This window comes from Notechis scutatus, chromosome 2 (genome assembly GCF_049901735.1).
Source record: "Notechis scutatus isolate UNSWTSFEM ecotype Mainland chromosome 2, rNotScu1.2, whole genome shotgun sequence".
NCBI lineage: Eukaryota > Metazoa > Chordata > Lepidosauria > Squamata > Elapidae > Notechis > Notechis scutatus.
Genome location: NC_142010.1, coordinates 197040693 through 197062251, shown reverse-complemented (window position 1 = coordinate 197062251; position 21559 = coordinate 197040693). Strand labels below are relative to the sequence as shown.

The following is a 21559-nucleotide window of genomic DNA, read 5'->3' as shown; positions in this document are numbered from 1 at the left end:
GCCAGAGATGCAACCTGATTTCAGAAAAGGCTGGTATATAAGACATTATTGCGGATGTGTGCTGGATAATTAAGAAGCCAAAGAATAGAAAAAAGAGTTATATATTTTATTGATTACAGAAGGACCTTTGATTATTTTGATCATGTGAAGCTACAGAATGTTGTTTAAAAATGGGAATCCTAGAATATGTCCTTTTCCTCATGCAAAACCTATATATCGGCCAGGAAACCACAGTTTTGATGGAATATAGCAAAAAAGACTGGCCCAAGATTGTCAAAGGAGTGAGAGAAGGTTGCATACTCTTCCATTATTTTTTTCAACTTATATGTAGTATGTATATATATTGAAGGAAGCTGGATTGGAAGATGAATTCAACACTGGGGAAGAAACATTAATAGCCTATGTAGTGCTGATGACATGACTTTTGTAAAATACAAATAATCTGCAAGCTTTATATAGTCCTCAACCTACGCCCACAATTGGGACCTGAATCTCAGTTGGTGAGAGAAACTGACATTAAGTGAAATGCTCATGTGACTGCTTCATTCAACAACTGCAATCCTGCATTCCTGCTTGTAGTCATTAAGCAATTTCCTAAGCAGATGGAGGGAAAGAGCTGCCTGCTGAGTTCAGTTCCCCTCTATGTGCAGAAGGGAACGCCTCTGAATGGTTGCAGGAACAGATTTCACATCTTCGGAATTTGAACTCCATTCCTACGGCCCTTTGGAGGAGTTCCTCTTTCCTTCAAAGGGTTGAGGGATGGAGGGATGCTATCTGTACAGTCTAGGTTAGAAAGAAAGTCAAAATCAGAACAATTTTTAGTGCCTTAAATGTTTAAATAGAAAAACAAACAGCAAAATTATTTTCCCCTGTTGCTTTATTCAAGTCATCTTACCAGATTTGTGCTTCTTGTGCTTGGCTTTCTTTTTTATCATGAGTAGCTTATTCTGGATCTCAGGTTTATAAGATTTTAATGAGTGGAGATGAATCTCGCGTTTTCTCTGAAGGCTTTCATTTAAAATATCTTTCAATTTCTTTTTCTTCTTCTTCTTCTTCTTTGCTCTTATTTTACTAAACATTAGTGTTTTCTGCTCTACCAAATTCTTTGAAGTCACTTCTTTAGCAACTTTATGACAGTTAAAGTCTGGATTGTCAGTCTGATTACCATTCAAATGCATCTGGCATGTTTTAAGTGTGTTTTCTTTTAATGGGATTGCCTCAATTTTGACAACTGAAGATTCACCACATTTTTCTTTGTTTTCTAGAATCCTGATTTCTCCTGGGCTAAGAGGTTCCCCCAATCCATCTTCTGAAACAATGCCTTTATCTTGATTTTCTTTACAGCAATCTTTTGTAAAGTCACAATCCTTACGTGCTTTCTCTTCGCAATTGTATTTGATTTCATGTTCTGGTATAACATCCAAGAGATTCAAGTGAACCTTTGCCAAGCAAAGATTTTTTCCAGGTTCTTGTTTTGCATGGGGCAACAGCTCTTTAGCATCAAATCTCATTTCCCCATTGCTTTTGGTGCCATACTCACATTTCACCTTCTCCAGTTTAATGCGTGGTACTCTTTTTACTTTAATTGGAGGAATGGGAAATTCAGGGGCATGAAAAGGCTTTTGCTTATAAATCCGTACGTCTGCACCACAGAACTGTGGGAAGTGAACATAGGCATTTTCTAAATAATCATAACCCAGAATCACTTCTCTGCACTCATGAATAGGTTGACCAAGTACTGCATCCTGTACATCCTTTTGAGTCTCATATACAGAGTCGCAGAGGCCTTTAAGCAACCATACCTTCTGACAAAATGGAAGTTCATGAAATGGTTTTTCCTCCAAAGGACTGACTTCTCCAAGAACTGTGAAAAACTGAGGACAGAGGCCAAGTTTTTCTGCACAACTGTCTGGATTATCAGTTTGCCCAACTACTGTATACCACTGTTGTACTTTCTGTCTAAGTGCTGCTTCCCAAGTCCTGTAAGGAAAACTTGGTCTTCGATGCAAAGTAGATCTTCGATGGGGAGGACTTAACAAAGAAGTCATTATTTTAGACAAAAATGGACTACACTGAGGCATCAAAAGACAGCGTTCCAATTCATAAAATACTATTTCAGGCAAATTTAAAATATGTTGTGCTAAACAAAGAAAATGGCCAATAGCTGGAATTTCCCACATGTTTTCCATTTGAGTAGGTGCTGCTTGAGACAGAAGAAACTTCTCCCATTCTTCTACTTCTTTTTGACTAGCTTCTTCTGCCTCTTTTCTTTCTTGTTCTCGAAGTCTAAAAAAAATCAGGTTTAATATTAAAAGAAGGAAGACAAATGGAAAATAATTTGTACATAAAAGCAAAAGAAATTGTATAGTAGCATAAGTAAGATTTTGACTGAGTCTTGGATAACTCAATACTTCTGTAATACAAAATCCAGCAAAACAGCAACCTGATTTAGTTTGGGCATTTCATTATCTTATTGCCACTGGATATTGAGTTATCCTTCAAGTAGAACAAGTTTGTTATGTAGCATCTAGAGGTGCTGATGCAGCATATAATATTATACTTCTTTTGAAGCCCAAGATATGTTATTCCTCACATCCTAATTTGCTATTTATTCTTATAGCATGATATAGTATAAAGATAAAATATTATAACAGCAGACATTTGCACTCAATGCATCCAAAAAAACAAAACAAATAGTCTGTTATGGTGCCTGTGTTTAGTGAACAGCTGATGGGACTAAATGCTAGCAAAACCTTGTTATTTATAATATAATAAATATTGCATATTATAAACATAATAATTACTAATGTCTCAAATTAATTGTATGGAAATCTTACCACACTCATGCACAGAACAGGAGTCTACTTCTAGTTGTTTATCATTATCAAGACTAAATACTGAGATCCCACAGTATTCTATGTAAAGGAAAAACACTTTCTCAGAACACTTGCCCATACAGTATAGTTCCACTTGCTGCAGTCCACATAATCTCAGCTGCTATAGCCTCCTGGCTTTTATCCAAGCCTTTTCTTTTAAGAAGATTAACTGTAAGAAGACAAAGGGTGGGAAAGCCCTGCTATTTCTGCTCTTGTATTTTTGGGACCCAAGTTCTAAAGGAATACACCTTAAATCTTATCAAAGTTTTCTTCATTTATAAAGACCACCATATTGGTAAATATATCAATATGCATTTTAAATCACAATACTAAACTTTGTTACAATCCATATTCCCAATATATTATCAAATAATTGTTTAAATTTCACACTACTGAATACTAAATCTTATGTTCTCACAATTGACTCTAATTGCATATCTTCAGTTTACTTTATATTTAATCTATTGTACAAGCTATTTAGCATCTGTTTCAATTACATTAGAGTTCTAATAACAAGGCACTTGGCCAAAATCAATTCTTTGTCCTCTTTCGGCAACAGGTCAATTTCAATATAAGAAAAAAGATCCTGAACTCATAAGCATTGCAGCAGCTAACTATTGATGCAAGCACTGTCCATTACATTTTATGCTTCAGTGAATCTCAGAGATGATTGGGTATAAGCTGTAACATTAATTGTACAGTTGTGCCCATAAGTTTACATACCCTGGCAGAATTTATGATTTCTTAGCCATTTTTCAGAGAATATGAATGATAACACAAAAACTTTTCTTTCATTCATGGTTAGTGGTTGGCTGAAGCCATTTATTATCAATAAACTGTGTTTACTCTTTTTAAATCATAATGACAACTACCCAAATGACCCTGATCAAAAGTTTACATACCGATGATTTTTGCCTGATAACATGCACACAGGTTGGCACAAAGAGGTTTGAATGGCTATTAAAGGTAACCATCCTCACCTGTGATCTGTTTGCTTGCAATTAGTGTATGTGTATAAAAGGTTAATGAGTTCCTGGACTCCTAACAGACCTTTGCATCTTTCATCCAGTGCTGCACTGACGCTTCTGGCTTCTGAGTCATGGGGAAAGCAAAAGAATTGTCAAAGCATCTGCGGGGAAAGGTAGTTGAACTGTATAAAACAGGAAAGGGATATAAAAAGATATGCAAGGAATTGCGAATGCCAATCAGCAGTGTACAAACACTAATCAAGAAGTGGAAAATGAGAGGTTCTGTTGAAACCAAACCATGGTCAGGTAGACCAACTAAAATTTCAGCCACAACTGCCAGGAAAATTGTTCAGGATGCAAAGAAAAACCCACAAATAACTTCAGGTGAAATACAGGACTCTGAAAACATGTGGTGTGGCTGTTTCAAGATGCACAATAAGGAGGCACTGGAAGAAAGATGGGCTGCATGGTCGAGTTGCCAGAAGAAAGCCATTACTACGCAAATGCCACAAAGTATCCCGCTTACAATACGCCAAACAGCACAGAGACAAGCCTCAAACCTTCTGGCACAAAGTCATTTGGAGTGATGAGACCAAAATTGAGCTTTTTGGCCACAACCATAAACGCTACATTTGGAGAGGAGTCAACAAGAGGATGAAAAGTACACCATTCCTACTGTGAAATACGGAAGTGGATCGCTGATGTTTTCGGGATGTGTGAGCTGCAAAGGCACAGGAAATTTGGTCAGAATTGATGGCAACTCTGCAGTATGTTATCAAAAGATACTGGAGGAAAATTTGCATTCATCAGCCTGGAAGCTGTGCATAGGACGTACTTGGACATTCCAACATGACAATAATCCTAAACACAAGGCCAAGTTGACCTGTCATTGGCTACAGCAGAATAAAGTGAAGGTCTCAAACGTGCAGTTAATGCAAGAACAGCCCAAGAATTTATAAGAACTGGAGGCTTTTTGCCAGGAAGAATGGGCAGCTTTACCATCTGAGAAGATAAAGAACCTCATCCACACATACCACAAAAGACTTCAAGCTGTCATTGATGTTAAAGGGGGCAAAACACCGTATTAAGAACTGGGGTATGTAATTTTTTGATCAGGGTCATTTGGGTAGTTTTTGTTGCCATTATGATTTAAAAAGAGTAAACACGATTGATAATAAATGGCTTCAGCCAACCACCAACCATGAGTGAAAGAAAGTTTTTATGTTATCATTCATATTCTCTGAAAAATGGCCAAGAAATCATAAATTTTGCCAGGGTATGTAAACTTATGAGCACAACTGTATGTATACTACCTCTAGATCACAGCTTTTGCTAAACAATTTCAAGGAAAAAACCCCAGTATGTTCTATACAATGTGACATCATTGAAATTATACTTCCACACATAATAAAGCCAAAGAATATGTGTTTACACCTCATGGGTGTGTTCTACGCTCATGGGTGTCAAAACTGGATTTCTTCGAGGACCTGAGCAGCATTGTAGTTGGGCTGGCAGCGGGGGGGGGGAAGGGGGAAATGGGATGGATGCCTCCTGCAGCACCCTGCTGGCCAAAATGGGGCACGGGGGGTTCACGTGGCCCCACTGCACCCATTTTTGGCCTGGACAGCCTCCTGCAACATTTTGCCAGCCAAAACGAAAGGGCGGGGGGCCTCATGTAGCTCCCTGTGCCGTTTTGGCCAGCAGAATGCTGCAGGAGATCGTCCAGGCCGAAAATGGGGCATGAAGGGGCTTCATGCTGCCCCCCGTGCTCTGTTTTGGCCAACAGTGCTTCAGAAGGTCGTCCAAGTGAAAAATGGGGCATGGGTGGCTGTGCCCCATTTTGGCTGCCAGAGTTATTGTGGACTGGTCCTTTGTTATTTCCAGGCCAGCCCCGCGGGCCAGGTTTAAGCACCCTATAGGCTGGATTCGGCCCGCGAGCCTTGAGTTTGACACCCCTGTTCTAGCTGAACATGCCCTTTCCTCAATAGTTCTTTGTCCAATTTAGAAGTCTATTTCATGGATATGGTGTCCCTTTTCATAATATTGATTTCTTGTAAACCAAGACAGCATAATTAATTAATTAAATTTAGAATATTAACTCCAGTGATTCTGCACAGCTTACATTAAAAAGATAAAAACAAGAAACAGAACACAAGCATTCAGTGACTATATGAATGTCATGAGGGTGGCAACTGGGTTCTCTGGAGAGGATGCTGTTCCTGAACATGGGCATCACAAAAAAGAAGACATGCCTCCTAGGTTCAAATGATTCTCACCTTTCAGGAGATATTCAAGTTACATATAACTAGCATATCTGTAGGCACGTAAACTAGAAATTCTGAAATTTCTTCAAGAATAAAAATTGCAGCCAAAGGATCAAATCTCTTTGGATACATTGGTACATACAAATAAGGAATGCTCTCTTCTCTGACTGTGCTATATGAAAAATTGCTTCCAAGAATTTGAAAGTAGTTCATTGCTGCAATTACAAAAAGTATGAGAGGAATTAAAGGGAAGTTCAGAAGCAGAACTTTTCTCCTGTTAGATCTCAGCCTACATTTCATTCTAAATTTGTCTGTGGAGATTGCTAGAGTGGTCTATTGTAGCCTTACTTTTTTTAAACTGCCAGACAACTAGACAACTCCTGCTCCCCACTTCAGTGTCTTCCTCCCCAGACAAACTGCTAGTCAGCTAGCTGTCTTATTTCTTGCTTCCCCAAAGAACTTTGATCAGCAAGTTTGTGGTAAGAGTTGTCATATTATACACCATAGCCTACATAAAATAATGAAAATGGCAACTGAATATTTAGTATAGATTAAATGTTTTGGTCAAAATTTAATTTAAAAAGTGGAAAAGAATGGAAGGCATACACAAATACAATTATAATTTTATTCTGTAAAAAATGAGAGCTCTCCTGCTCTTGAAGAAAATTTAGGGAGACTGTTAATTGAGCGGTTCTTTTTTTTTCGTGAATTCTAGAAAGTTTGAGACACAAACAAGTTTCCATGCTTTCATCCTTAGAATAATTATGTGGACTGGTTCAAGATTGCATATGCAGTATCAAACAAGAAAAGAGTATTTTGTACATTTAAAACTACCTTAGCTTGGTCATACATCAATACTTGATTATATTGATATGCTTTTGTCGCAATGACTAGATTTACAAATCAAAGTGCTTTGTTTAAACTGAGGTACTGACAATCCTCTAAACTGTATGCAATAACAATACATAGCCAAGCACTCCTAATTATTCTGTTCCCAGATATATTTGACTCATCTATAATTAATATGTTGCTCAATCACATAGAGAATGATGGGGATTAGACTCACATATATAGAAACTAATTCAGGGAAAGCTACTAATAATTAAATAATGATGAGAAATATGAACATAAAAGGATTAATATTAACTGGATTCTAACATCCTAAGTCATGGTTCATTTAGTAAGCCACAATTGCCTGGTTCATACAATACTTCAAAAATCATGGCTTGAAAAGCACAATAAGGGAGCTCTTATGTGTTGTATGGATGAGGCCAACTCAGAAATGTTCTTTAACACAGGGGTCCCCAACCACCGGGCCGTGGACCGGTACCGGTCCGTGGATCACTTTGCACCGGGCTGCAAAGAAAATAAAAATAAAAAATAAAATAAAAATGGCGGCTTTCTTCGCCTTCGGTGAATACTGCTGGGATCAGGGATCAAGGACACAAATGAAAGAAGGGGAGGGAGGAAGCAACCAAAGCCTGTCCTACTCTCTGGCTCAGTGGCTTCGGTTTCCTCCCGCCTCGTTCCTCTCTCAGTCGCTCTCTCGCTGCTCCACCAGCCCAGGAAGAAACTGCTTCAAAGAAGCTGGCAGGGTGGCTCTTCCTGTCGGTGCAGCTCCCCCGAAGTGCCCGTTCACCCCCACCCCACCGCCAATCAATCCAGGTTCAATCCAGTGCTCCGTTCTGCCTGCCTGCCTGCCTTCGTTTCTGGTTGTTTCGGAGCAGCTTCGGCTGAGAATAATAACTATTCGCCTCTTTTACTCAGCGCTGCTCCAAACAACCAGAAACGAAGGCAGGCAGGCAGGCAGGCAGGCAGAACGGAGCACTGGATTGAACTGCGGTGGCGGGTGGGGGTGAACGGGCGCTGGAGGAGCTGCGCCGACAGGAAAAGCCACCTTGCCGGCTTCTTTGAAGCAGTTTCTTCCTGGGCTGGTGGAGGAGCGAGAGAGCGACTGAGAGAGGAACGAGGCAGACACCTGAGGGATGAGGCTGAGGGAGGCAGGGCCGAGAGGCGGGGCTTCTCAGCCATCCTGCAGGGACTTGTCCTGAGCCGCAGAGACAGCCGTGGGCCGCCGCCGCCCAGCACTCAGTTTTGAAGGCGCTTCTCAGCCCGGCGCAGTTCCTGAATCTGCAGCTGAAACCCTCCGTTTTAAATGTCCCAATAGAAGAGAATATCTGTCGCTCAGGGTTGCAATGAGGAGGCATTGGCGCTTCCTGAACTTGGTGATTTGCTGGCAGACGTTTTATTACCTGACTAGGTAACAACATCAGATGTTACCTAGTCAGGTAATGAAACGTCTGCAAGCAAACCACCAAACTCGGACTCCTCCCCCCCCCGGTCCTTGAAAAAGTGTTTCTGCGTGAAACTGGTCCCTGGTACAAAAAAGGTTGGGGACCACTGCTTTAACAGCAAAAGTTGAAGCTAACTTAATAAAATGACTTTAGAATTACATACAAATGTAGAGATATAGATAAATATTTGTGAAATTTTAAATGTCAAATCCAGTATTAACATTTGAGTACTTCATATCAGAAGTGGCCTGCTGCAGATTCGGGCCAGTTTGCCCAAACCCCTTGTTCTGATTCTGCGCAATTTGGAGAACTAGCAAATCGGACCACCGGCTGGCCCCACCCCCACCTGTTTTTTGGGCCGTTTTCAGGCCATTTTTCAGGCTGTTTTTCCAGCCAACATCAGCCTGAAAACAGCCCCAAAACGGCCTGAAAATGCTCCAGAAACAGGCGGAGGTGGGGCCAGACAGTGATGGGATTAGGCCCAACTTGCTGAATCCTACTTGTTCCTTTGAGGTGATTGGCCAGGAGGCAGGGCTGGGTGTGATGAGTGACATCACCCACCCAGTCACATGACCAACCAGCCATGCCTACTCAGCCAGAGAACCAGTTGTTAAAAATAATTTGCAGCTCACCACTGCTTCACATAATTAACAAATTACTTTTTGTAGATTAGGTGAATGAGTTTCTAGATCCCTACTGCAAAGGTAGTTGTAGCTCCTCAAACATTTGGCATAGCTGTCCAAAGCCTTACAAAAATCTTCTGTCTGAAAACAGTTGTCCTAAATATGTGAGTAACTGCTGTCTGCCATCACATCATGGTTCCAGAGAACTTTGCTTGTGAATGAAGTGCCTCTCTCAAAGATATGCACAAGTCTGCTTACTTTACAGACAGGGACCAATGCACCAGATATTGAACATCTCCTAACAAATACTTTGAGCTATAAAGGTACTTAATATGTATCTATGGGACTGAGAATGTAAAGTGATTATTAATAATTGACCAATTAGGGAGATTTAATAAATTAATTCTATTCCTGATAGAATTTTGTCCAAAAATTGTACAAGTTTTCCATCAGTCATCAAGCTAAAAAAACAAAACATACCTGCAGATTTCCTATCTCAATATAAGAGATCTTCTGAAGTCCAGAAATTCAGAAATAAAAGAAGTGGCCAAAATGAAGGAATGGTGTAGTATGATAAGTTTTTCAGAAGAATGGTACAGACTAAAGACAAGAATTGTAGTATTTATCTCCTCTTGTTGCAGAGAAAGATTTATGAAAATAATACATTCTTTACAAAAATAAAAATTTACTTATCAATAAAATGAAGATCTATCCCTTTGCTTAGATTTATATACCTCTTACTTTTTCACAAACTAATTTCTTATTTCTATGCATGTTTTTCCCTAAACCTTATCTATTAAATTTGTTATGTAACTTATTTTACAGGTTTATATATTTTACTATATTTTACTATGTTTGCTATATTCTTATACATCTCAATGGATTTATTATGAGTATATTTTTAATTTTTCTGAGTCTCTATATATTTATTTCCTTCCCTCTTTTTCTTTTATAGACAGAACTGACCTGTCTACACCAGTGTTAGTTACTGGGGCTTGGCGAGCAGTCCTTATCAACTCTCCTAGCTGTGGAATGCACTGATAGCTGTCTTTTCCTCAATCCAGCCATTCTAGGACTGTTGTGTTATGGCTTAATCATAACACAAAACATGCTACATACGAGTCCTGGATATTTATTACGATTTTATATAAAGAAAAACTTGCAAAAAGCTATGCCTAAATTAATTTTAGCAAAAAAAGGTACACTCAGTTTATTAAACTTGGCTAGAAATTTTTTTCCAGAGTTTATAATATCTGTATTTACTATTGTTACCACACTAAAACAAATAGGAAATGTTGCTACCAACTAAGATAACCCTACATGCCAAAGTTAATTTTCATAACTGAAATGAGAATCTTTCTTGAAAGTTAATTTTAATTAATAGTGAAAGCTTTCCAAGCCAAGTGGCTCTACCAAATTAGCAGTTTCCTTCTTTTTCAGGTTGTTTTTTCACCTTCCTCCTGCTTTTAAATAACCCCATATATTAATGCTATATTAAACTTCATTGTAAACTATTAATAATGTAAAAGAAATGGAAGAAATGTTAACTGCATTGATATTTGAGAGCTAGGGAATTAAAAAAACCTCAAAGAATAAAATGCTTTGAAATGCTTTGCTATCAAATGGTTGTTAAATGAAACGAAAATACATGTTTTTTGTTCCAAAGCAGGGTACTAATGAAATGAACAGTCAAGGCTACCACCACTATTATGTGAGTAGAAATCTTGGTGCCTTTCTTTCCCCTGCATCCTCCCATGAATCTCTGAAAGCTGATTGGGAGACATGCAGTGAAGAGAGAGTGGGTAGGTGTTCTTTCAACAAGTACCCTTCTGCCAGTATCTAGGCACAATTGGATGCCACCCACAAGAAAATAACGATTCAATTTTTTTTTATTTTGTAGTCTTACAGCAGTTTCTAATTCTTGAGATATAAAAGTATATTTCATATGTTTTGGTTCTACAAAAATGCCTTTTATTTTTCTAAGAACAGATACAACCGCATAATGATCTCTTAACTATTTAGATTTCTTTTTGAAATCCGTTTTGAACCAGAAATGAGGGGCAAGTGAAATGTTTAATCTTTTAAGGGACAAAGCCTGGAGGGACAAAATAAAGAAAGAATAGCTAAACACATTCCACTTTTGCCTTTTACCTCTTTTCTTCTTTTGCTCTCAGTTGTTCTTCCTGTCTCAGAACCTGAACCATTACGGATTCAAACGCGCCTGTAGTCAAGCCTGCTAAACTGCGGGGTGTAGAACGACGCCTTGTTGAAGTACAAGCTGTTCCCTTCTCATCTTCCAGCCCATAGAACCCTTTAGATGTTACTGCTATTGCTGTCTTCTCTCTTAAATGCCTTGAAAGAAAAATCAAACAAATGCACAAGAATGTTTTCCTGAGCAGCAGTAATCCAGCAACTACACTTTTTCACATTTACAAAGGAAGCTCAATTAGACTACTCTCCAAGTGTTATTCTGACATGTATTCTGATAGCAAAATATGCTCTTCACTATGTGCTTTGTGTCATCATATGCTTTGTAATTAAAATGAAACATTTTTTTTCTCTAAAACAGTAACCTGGATTTTATTTAATGCCACCTTCCATTAACACATTTGAACATTAATAAAATTTAAAGGAAAAATAAGAGACTCTGGAATGGGATAAATATTGCAACTCAGTGTTGAACCACTTGATCATGTATCTTCAGTATTTCTTTTGTGAGAAAATGCTGAAAAAGGGCGTTGGTACTTACCTGACACGCCCGTTCTCTTTGAGCTGTGAAAAGCATCCAGTAGTAGTGGGAGGTGCTTCAGTCTCTGCATGTCTAGGCTGGGCTTAATTTGTGGAACGCTCCTCCTCCTCCACGGGACTCCTCCCCAGCGTTCCCCAGTTTTGGCGAAGATGTGAGAAATAAACGCCCTCGTCCTCAATGCCCTAACAAGTTCGTTGGCGGAAACAGGACCCCACCAGACGGGAAAAGGGTGGGGCTGGATGCTCTTCACAGCTCAAAGAGAACTGGTGTGTCAGGTAAGTACCAATGCCCTTTCTCCCATGAGCTGTTCAGAGCATCCAGTAGTGGGACATACCAAAGCTTGGCCTGTCCTACGGGAGGGACTCCGTCTGGCCTGGAAACCCCTCCTGGTCCCTATGGACCCGTTGCAGAACTCTTCTGCCAAAGGAGGCCTCAGTGGATGCAAACACATCTATTTTATAATGCCTAATGAATAGCGATTGAGAGGCCCAGGTTGCGGCTCGACAAATTTCAGTTATTGGTGCCTGTGTGGCCCACGTTGCCAATGTTGTGGCGCTCCTTGTTGAATGAGCTGTTATGCCCCTGGGCACCTGCAGTGATTGAGTCTGATACGTTTTCACTATCGCGGCCCGTAGCCAACGGCCTATTGTAGAAGATGAGACCTTGCATCCTTGAGTGTTGGGCTGAAATGACACAAATAAGACTTCCGTTTTTCTGAAAGTTGCTGTGCAGTTAATATATATTCGCAATGTTCGCCTCACATCAAGCCTATGCCATTATAGTTCCAACCCTTGGGATGGTCTGGGACAAAAATTAGGAAGTATCAGCTCTTGTGCCCTATGAAAAACCGAGTTAATTTTGGGAATAAACGTAGGATCAGGACAAAGGACAACCCGGTCAGAATGGAAAACACAAAGATCTTGTCTGATAGACAAAGCTGCAAGTTCTGAAATACGACGAGCAGAAGTGATCGCTACAAGGAAAACTACTTTATACATCAGAAATTGGAGACTTGACGATTTCAAGGGTTCAAAAGGGCCCTTAGTGAGTGTGACGAGGACCCTGTTAAGGTCCCAGGTGGGATAACGGTGTACTGCTGGAGGGCGTAAATTTGTGGCTCCTTGAAGGAAACTCCGTATGCGTGGATGATGGGAAAGAGACAGTAGACCTTCACAAGTGAGAACTGATGCCAAGGCCGCCACCTGTCTTTTCAACGTATTAGGTGATAATCCCCTGTCAAGTCCCTCTTGCAAGAACTATAGGATTTGAGCCACAGATGGAGAGATGGGATCAATTCGAGACTTGGTACACCATTTGGAGAAACTGGACCATGTGGCATTGTAAATGCGAGTTGTTGAAGGGCGTCTGGTGGCTTGGATGGTGGCAATAACTCTGTTGGAAAACTTTTCGCTCTTCAGATGACTCCGCTCAACCTCCAGACAGTCAGGTGCAACCATTGAGGGTCTGGATGTTGAAGGGGTCCCTGGGTTAGCAAGACCCTGTCTGGCGGAATTCTCCATGGTGTTGATATGGATAGACTGCGGAGGTCTGCAAACCACGGCTGTCTGGGCCAGTAAGGAGCTACTAGAAGCAGCTCCGCCCTCTTGTCTAGTGGTTTCTGGATGACCTTGGGAAGCAGTGGAAATGGCGGGAATGCATACAGAAGTCCCGGAGGCCAACAACAGCGGAGTGAATTGAAGTTCTCCGCTCCTTGCGAGGGGTACCTGGAAAAAAATCTCGGGAGCTGAGCGTTGAGGGGGGAAGCGAACAGGTCCACCACTGGATGTCCAAATGTCCTGACCGCCTCTTGAAACAGGGTCAGATGGAGGCGCCACTCCGATTGATCGATTGTGGCCCTGCTTAGCCAGTCTGTTTGTGTATTCGACAGGTCCGAAATGTGCTCTGTTCTGATGGAAAGTAGGTTGCTCTCCGCCCAACGACACAAGCGCTCCGCTTCCCGCATGAGATGTTTCGACTGTGTGCCCCCGTTTGCTTATGTGAGCTTTGGCTATTACGTTGTCGGTCAATATTAGTATGTGCTGATTGCGTACCTGTGGAAGAGAGCCAGGTGTACTGCTCGAAGCTCCAGCCAGTTTATGCTGCACGACTGTTCTATGGCGGACCAGCCGCCTTGGGTTGTGAGCGATTGAACGTGTGCTCCCCATCCAAACAGGCTGGTATCGGTGGTGATGGTAAGTCTGTGTGGCTCTTTGAAGAGGCAGCCTCTGTTGATGACTGGTCTGGTCCACCAGAAGAGAGATATGAGGACCTTTGATGGTACCTTGACCTTGTATTTAGAGTTGCTTCGGCCGGAGCGCTGGTACGGGAGCAGGAACCACTGGAAGGATCTAGTGTGGAGCCGGGCCCAAGGGATGATAGATATATATGAGATCATCTTGCCTAACAATTTTGATAGTTCTGCTAGGGACACCCTCTTAAGACCCCTGATCTCCTTAACTAATTGCTGAATGCTATTTAGTCTATCTGGTGACAGGTAAACTTTGCCTTCCACTGTATCTATGGCTGCCCCCAGATGGGTTAACCGAGTCGATGGTGTTAAATGACTCTTTTTCCAATTTATTGAGAACCCGTGTTTTTGTAGGGATTGTAATGTGTTCTGAGTATCTCTGACTGCTTGATGATAGGAAGATGACAAAATCAAGATGTCATCAAGATAACACTGGAGTCGTATGGGGATATCATGGAGATGAGCAGCTAGCGCTGCGAGAACCTTTGTGAAGGTCCTGGGGGCAGAAGCTAGTCTGAAAGGAAAGGCCACATCTTCGAAATGGTGGTTGTTATAACAGAATCTCAGAAATTTATAGTGGGAAGGCCAAATAGCAATATGTAGGTATGCCTCCATCAGATCTATGGACGTAAGTACGTCATTCTTTCTGATGCAAAGTAAGATAGATTGCAGGGTGTGCATTTTAAACTTGCGATATACTAAGAAACGGTTGAGACATTTCAGATCCAATATTGCTCTCCACCCCCACCCCCCCCGAACTTTTGGGAACAACAAAAAGATGTGAATAGAAACCTCGCCCTTGTTGATTGGTAGCTACTGGTTGGATGGCTTGTATGTCCAGTAGATGATGGATAGCTGTTTCCATTAGATTACGTTTAACCGGATCTCTGGAAACAGGGCATGACATGAAAAAGTCGGGGGGAGTGGATTGAAACTCCAGCGCAAGACCAAATCTGATCGTGTCTCTGACCCAGGAATCAGATGTTGAGGAGTCCCATTGGTCCGCGAATAATTTAAGGCATCTGCCAGTGGGAGCTGGGTCCGGGGAGTTATCTTGGACGCCGGAAAGTCCTATTTCCTGCTCCTCGAAAGGATCTCTTGGATTGGCCACCCCTTCTGTTCCTATCCCCAAAGTCAGACCTCTCTGGCTGCTGCCCTGGTCTGAAAGATGGGGGTCTCTGGTATCTGGGTGAGAAGAATCCCTGATAAAAGGGCCGAAAGGATCCCCTCCTAAAGGACTGAGGGTTTCTAGAATCTGACTTCCGAAAAAAGGAAGGTAGAATTTTCTTTTTGTTTCGGGTTTTGATTAGCAGCGGGTCGAGGGCAGGGCCAAAGAGTCTGTCTCCTACAATAGGAGATGAAGCCAGCTTGCATTTGTGCTTAATGTCTGCTTGCCAATGTTTTAACCATAGTAAGCGTCGTGCTGTGACATGTGAGGTAATGGCCCTGGCTGAAAACTTGACCGCATGATAAGTTGCGTCAGCTGAGAATTCAGCGGCTGCTATAAGTTTTGCAATATCTTGGTGCGCTCTAATGTTGGAATTAGGGACATGCTCCCGTAAGAGATGGAGCCACCTGAGAGAAGCACGGGTAAAGAAGGAAGCGGCCGTGGCCGCTCTGATGGCCCACGCGTCAGACTGATGGGCACTGCGTAGGGCAAGCTCATTTTTCCTCCGGCTTTAATGCCTCCAGCGCTTCACTGGGAATGGAGGACGAGGACGCTAATCCCACTATAGATTCGTCTACCTCGGGAGTATTTAACAATTTTGAGAAATCAGGGGCCAAATTAAAATATTTCCTGTCATATCCTGTGGGGACAGGGTACACCGCTGCAGACACTCACTGTTTCTGTACCAGGTCTGAAAACATGTGAGGAACTAGAATCACATCTGCCTCGACTACCGGTTGGTTGAAAATTAGATCTTCTGGTCCCACTTCTGAAGGAGTTGGAGTGGTAGAAGGGGCCAACTTGTTCAGGCGTGCAATGTTTTTTGCCTCAAACAAAAGTGATCTGAATAGTTGATCAGGAATAAGGCCCTCATCCTCAGACATCCCAATTTCTAGGGGGTCTGCTTCTGAATGTTTCTTAGTATAATACCAGAAAAATCTCACTTATGAATTAACATAATAACTGACAGATGCAGAGCTTAGGTAGACTTCTCATTTGTCTGCATTTCCTGGAAATGTGTATTTTAGGTGGAACTATTATTCAATCACTTCTGCTTGACTCCTCCTGCCAGAAGCAGAACATATGAAAGCTCTTCCTTATCCTTGATTTAATAAGCCAGAATCTACAGTCAAGAAATAAACATTATTTCCAGGTATAGAAGAGCAAACAAGAGATACTGGTTCCAGCAACATTCTAAGAAACAAAATTGGGTAACGCTGGGGAGGAGTCCCATGGAGGAGGAGGAGCGTTCCACAAATTAAGCCCAGCCTAGACATGCAGAGACTGAAGCACCTCCCACTACTACTGGATGCTCTGAACAGCTCATGGGAGAACTGCCCCTTACATTTAAAATACTATCCTATATATCTATACAGTCTATGTATGCACAAATATGATTGCCTGGATTCAGTCCTACTGAATCTGCAAGTATTGCCTTTAATTATACTTGCTTATATTTTCACCTTCTCGTTTGTACTTCTTCCCTCCAATTCAGAATCTCCCCTGCTTAAATTGTAAAGTTATAAAAGAAAAGCATCATCACTAGCACAATGTACTTTGTGGATACTTTATAAGAATGCAACATTTGAAATTGTGACTGTTTTCTCTCTACTATAGTGTTTTTGTAAAAATCAGAAACATTAAAAGCAAGCATTTCTATTCTGAACCAAAAACATCTAATTGATTTTTAAACGAGAACATGCTTTATGAAGATTATTGCTCATATAGCCCACACCATTTGTGGCTTCCAGGTCTGCTTTTGTGGCAACTATGGCTTGTTTTATATGCCATAATAGCTCACAGTTGTGCAAAGCACACTACAAAATTGAAGAGCGCAAGAGAGGATGACATACCCAAATTCATATTGTTCAAGTCTACCAAGATACATTACAACAGGTTTTTATCCCCAATTGCCTTTTATTTGTAACCTTTGAGTTCTGCCAGCTTACTATAGTTATTGCTATAAAAACTATTAGTCTGAATCAGCTATTAGGCTTTTTGCATTAATTGTTTCACTTTATTAACTATCCATAATAATAACAGAAAAATCTCACTTATGAATTAACATAATAACTGACAGATGCAGAGCTTAGGTGGACTTCTCATTTGTCTGCATTTCCTGGAAATGTGTATTTTAGGTGGAACTATTATTCAATCACTTCTGCTTGACTCCTCCTGCCAGAAGCAGAACATATGAAAGCTCTTCCTTATCCTTGATTTAATAAGCCAGAATCTACAGTCAAGAAATAAACATGATTTCCAGGTATAGAAGAGCAAACAAGAGATACTGGTTCCAGCAACATTCTAAGAAACAAGGCAATGTGTTCTTTTGATCTGTTTAGCTGCTCCCACTGAATGGAAGAGCCAAGTGAAAATGATTGAGCAGGTGTGGTGCAACAAGTTTATAATTAAATCAACTGTAATTCAAAACATTTTGATTTAGTCTGACATTAAATACAACCATGCTTGTTTATCCCATTTTACAAGTGCATTGGAGCATTCTCTCTGTTTTTGAAGATTAAAACTCAGATTTCAAAATGCTCTTTGTGTCATTCTACATAACTTCAGTAGTTTTTAGTTGTACTAAATCTTGGTTGACATGAGGAACCAGTTTACTTTTCAAACTCATTATGCTGATAAAGGAATATGTCCTACTTAGTTCATTGAGATCTGCTATTAAATAAATATCCAAATAGCTGCAAATGTTACTAGTTATGGGACTTCTAAGGAAGAAATGGTGAACTGAAGATGGCTGCACCAAGAGTGGAGCTGATAATTTGGGGTTGCCCAAAAGTGTTCCAGACAATTGCTCTTTGCAACTGGTAGGTTTAGAGCTCTGGGAGATGAGAAAATGCCTTTGTTCAAACTGCTGTTGGTGTCTTTATGGCCACATCCTCTAATCATTTTTGGAAATTGCTCATTAATTATTTTTCAGCTATTAATCTTTGGAATGAGAAGTTTCCATAGCACTGAGTAAGTTTCCTTTATTCCTTCACAAAATAAAATTTATATATAACTTTTAAACCATTCTTATTTGGAATAAACAGCAAAAGCCTGATTAGAACGTTCATTTTGGAATGTTACAAATGGATTAAGGATCCAGATGGATTTGAAATAAGATTTTGAAATTAATAAAGACTCCTTCCCATAGAAAAGTGAGTAGATAAATAGGTATTATTTCAGTGGGAAAGTAACAGTTCCATATTTCACTGTACACTTTGCGCTGCGGCATGTCATGTTGGCCACTTGATTGTGGAAACATCTTCAGACAGCACTGGCTCAATGGCTTAAAGCAGAGGTCCCCAAACTTGGCAACTTTAAGACTTGTGAACTTCAACTCCCAGAATTCTCCAGCCAGCATAGCTCCAGCCAGTATAGCATAGCTGGCTGGAGAATTCTGGGAGTTGAAATCCACAAGTCTTAAAGTTGCCAAATTTGGGGACCCTTGGCTTAAAAAACAGAGATGAGCACTGTCACCTAAGTCAACTATGGCTAGCAGAATAAAACCCGAAGGGACTCCTTTACCTTTTTTATTTAAAAAAGAATGATAGGATCGGACTTTGAAAGTTGGACATTAGCTGGACCAGAAGAAACCCAACATTACAATTAAAGGTAGAGAACACTTACTGATACAGAATAGAGCAAAATATTTCATTCACATTGATTGATATTTTTGAACAATGGAACCAGATGTTAATTTTAAAAGTGCCTGCCATTTTAGACAGGCTGTGTTTAAAAAAGGCATGGATGCTTTATCAGACTGAGGTTTATCTGATTTAAAAATGACAACTACAGGAATGAGATGAAAAAATATGCTACACTGGATGTACCAATAAAACCATGTCTTAATAATTAAATGGGATATACAAATAGAAACTATAATAACTATCTGGATCAGAGGTTGCCAACTGGTGGTCCGCGGACCACTGGTGGTCCATGAGAAAATTTTGGTGGTCCGCAGTGCATCCGTATCTACAACACGGATGATACCGGCAGCGGATGGCACATGGGGAGGGAAGGTAGCACGCGGGAGATTGCAGCATCGGAACCCTTCCTGAATGTTCCCTGGCCTGCGAGGGGAGGGTGCAATCTCTCACGCCCCTCCCCTCAGAAGCTGCAAAGCGCTTCCCTCTCCTCTGGCAGCCACCAAGCCTCCTCCCATCATGCTTCTCTTCCTCCTCGCCAGAAGTGCTCACACGCCCAGCAGGAAGGATAACGAGGGTGCCAGAGGGGTGGTGAGCACTTTGCAGCTCCTGAAGGGAGGGGTCAAGCCTCCCCCTCGCAACATCTTCACCTGAGGGCATCGCTGGCAACCGCTTCCTGCAGCTCTACCCGCTGCTGCTCGGCCTCCTCGATGCATGGAAGCAGGAGGCAGCAGCCATGACACGGGTTTGTTAGGGAGACTGCAGGATTGCCCCACCTCCCCGCCAGCCATTGAGTCTTTAACATGTGGCTCCACAGCCTCTGGACATCAGATTCCCACTACCCAGCACCAGGTCAGAGGTTCCTTTCCCTCACCCCCACTCCTGGGGATGGGGGGGGGGAAGAGAGGGAGAAACAAGACACACACAGAGAGACAGAAAGAGGCAGAAAGAGAAAGAGAGGGAGAAAGAGAGAGAGAGAGGGAAAGAGAGACAAGACAGAGAGAGGGAGAAAGAGAGGGGGAGAGGGAAAGAGAGAGTGAGAGAGACAAGACATATAGAGAGAGAAAGAGGGGGAAAGAGAGAGAGAGAAAGAGAGATGAGAGATCCTGGTGTTTTGTTTTCTATGGGAAACAGGTCCGAATGACTCTTTGAGTATTTAAGATTGCAGAAACAGGCAGCCAAGCTAAGTGCCTGAAGGACCCCATCCTGTCAGTGGGAGTCCAGGCGCTTCAGCGAGTGGCATGCTGGATTCATATTAGTGGTCTGCAGGATTTAAAATTATGAATTCGGTGGTCCCTGAGGTCCAAATGGTTGGAGACCCCTGATCCGCATAGCATTCTTATGTTGGGTTTACAAAAAAATTTTTTAGTTTTGAAGAATTTTGTGAAAAACTACAAAGGAAAAAATGAAAATAAAATAAATTCTATGAATGACAGCAGTCCCCAACCTGTCATGCCCCTGGTGGAGACTGACTCTGAGGGAGAGGAGGAACAGCCAACAGGGAGTGGAAGTGTGGCTCCAGAGGTGGTGGAGGCTGGGGAAGGGCAGAAGCTGGCTGAGCAGTCAGAGGAGGACCCAGGCTCATCCCCTATCCATCCTAGGGCATGCAGGGAGGAGAGGATCAGGAAAAAATGTGGTCTACTGGGGAGAAGAGGGCCATGATCCTCTTCATGGGTTGCAGGTGTGAGATCTGCATAAGAGTTTGGACCTACATGCTAACAAACACTGGAGACAAATTAGTGTTTTATTCCTAGATGAGGTTTATCTTGGTTGGCGTTCTTCCAACGGACTGTACCTGGTTATCTTCCTGAAGTTTGTAATTATTTATCCTGGTCTGTTGTGGAACTTTATTCAGTGCAGTTTGTTTTTTGTTTTTTGCTTTGTTATCTGCTCTTTGAATTTGAACTGTGTTTCTTTCTTTGGAATGTTATTTTGAAAATAGTTTAATCTTCAACTGTGAACAATTAAACAGTGAAGCCAAGTTGAAGGCATTAAAGGACCTTTATTTATATTTTGGTTTTTGTTATATTTTTGATACACTCCGGGTCATCACACAACCTTTCCAGCTTGGCAGTTCAGCCCGGTGCAAGGGGAGAGTCATGTGAGTGGCAGGTGCACAAGCATGCATGCAGCTTCATTTGTGTGAGCGGCAGGCACATCCACTCTCCACTCGTGCGAATGGAGCTTCACATGAGAGTGGAGGGTGCTTGTGTTCACGTGTGAAATGCCACTTGTGCAAGTGGAGGGTGCTTATGCTTGTGCGCAAAGCACCCTCCGCTCACACAAGTGAAGCTTTATGCACACGCGCTTGCCCATCTCTCCCGTGGCCCGGTTTCAGATAGGCCGCAGTCCAGTAGTGGGCTGGGGCCCAGGGGTTGGGGATCCCTATTTTAGGATATTATTTGTAACAATTAAAGACCAAGATCAGAATTGGGCATTCTACATCGTGCAGGCCAATCCGGCACTTTGGTTGTCCCTGTTTGGTCCACCACAGCAGCAATGGTGACAGCGGAGGCTGCAGTTGCAGCAGCAGCTCTATTTGTTTGACCCTCTACAACAGTCCCAGTTTCGCATGTGGCCCCTTGGGAATATTAATTGCCCATTCCTGATCAAGATTGTTAAAAGGAAGGAATATAAAGTTGGTTTATTTGATCAAGGTTAAAATAGATATGTTTTTATCTCTGGTAATCCTTAATGGACTTTTGCTGATTAGGGTGAATGACAG

The 21559-nt window shown here is 41.6% G+C and overlaps 1 protein-coding gene across 3 annotated transcripts in view; it reads right to left on the bottom strand.

The window, feature by feature from the left end:
* Positions 1-21559, bottom strand: part of BRD10 (bromodomain containing 10) — a 73094-nt gene that overhangs the window by 21656 nt on the left and 29879 nt on the right. For 2 of the 3 annotated variants that reach the window (XM_026675978.2, XM_026675971.2), the window contains exons 2-3: positions 11177-11377; positions 896-2286 (exon numbers count right to left, since the gene is read on the bottom strand). In XM_026675978.2, coding sequence (XP_026531763.2) covers positions 896-2286; positions 11177-11377 — 1592 coding nt within the window. The remainder of the gene's footprint in view (positions 1-895; positions 2287-11176; positions 11378-21559) is intronic. The other variant, XM_026675985.2, reaches the window with a different exon arrangement.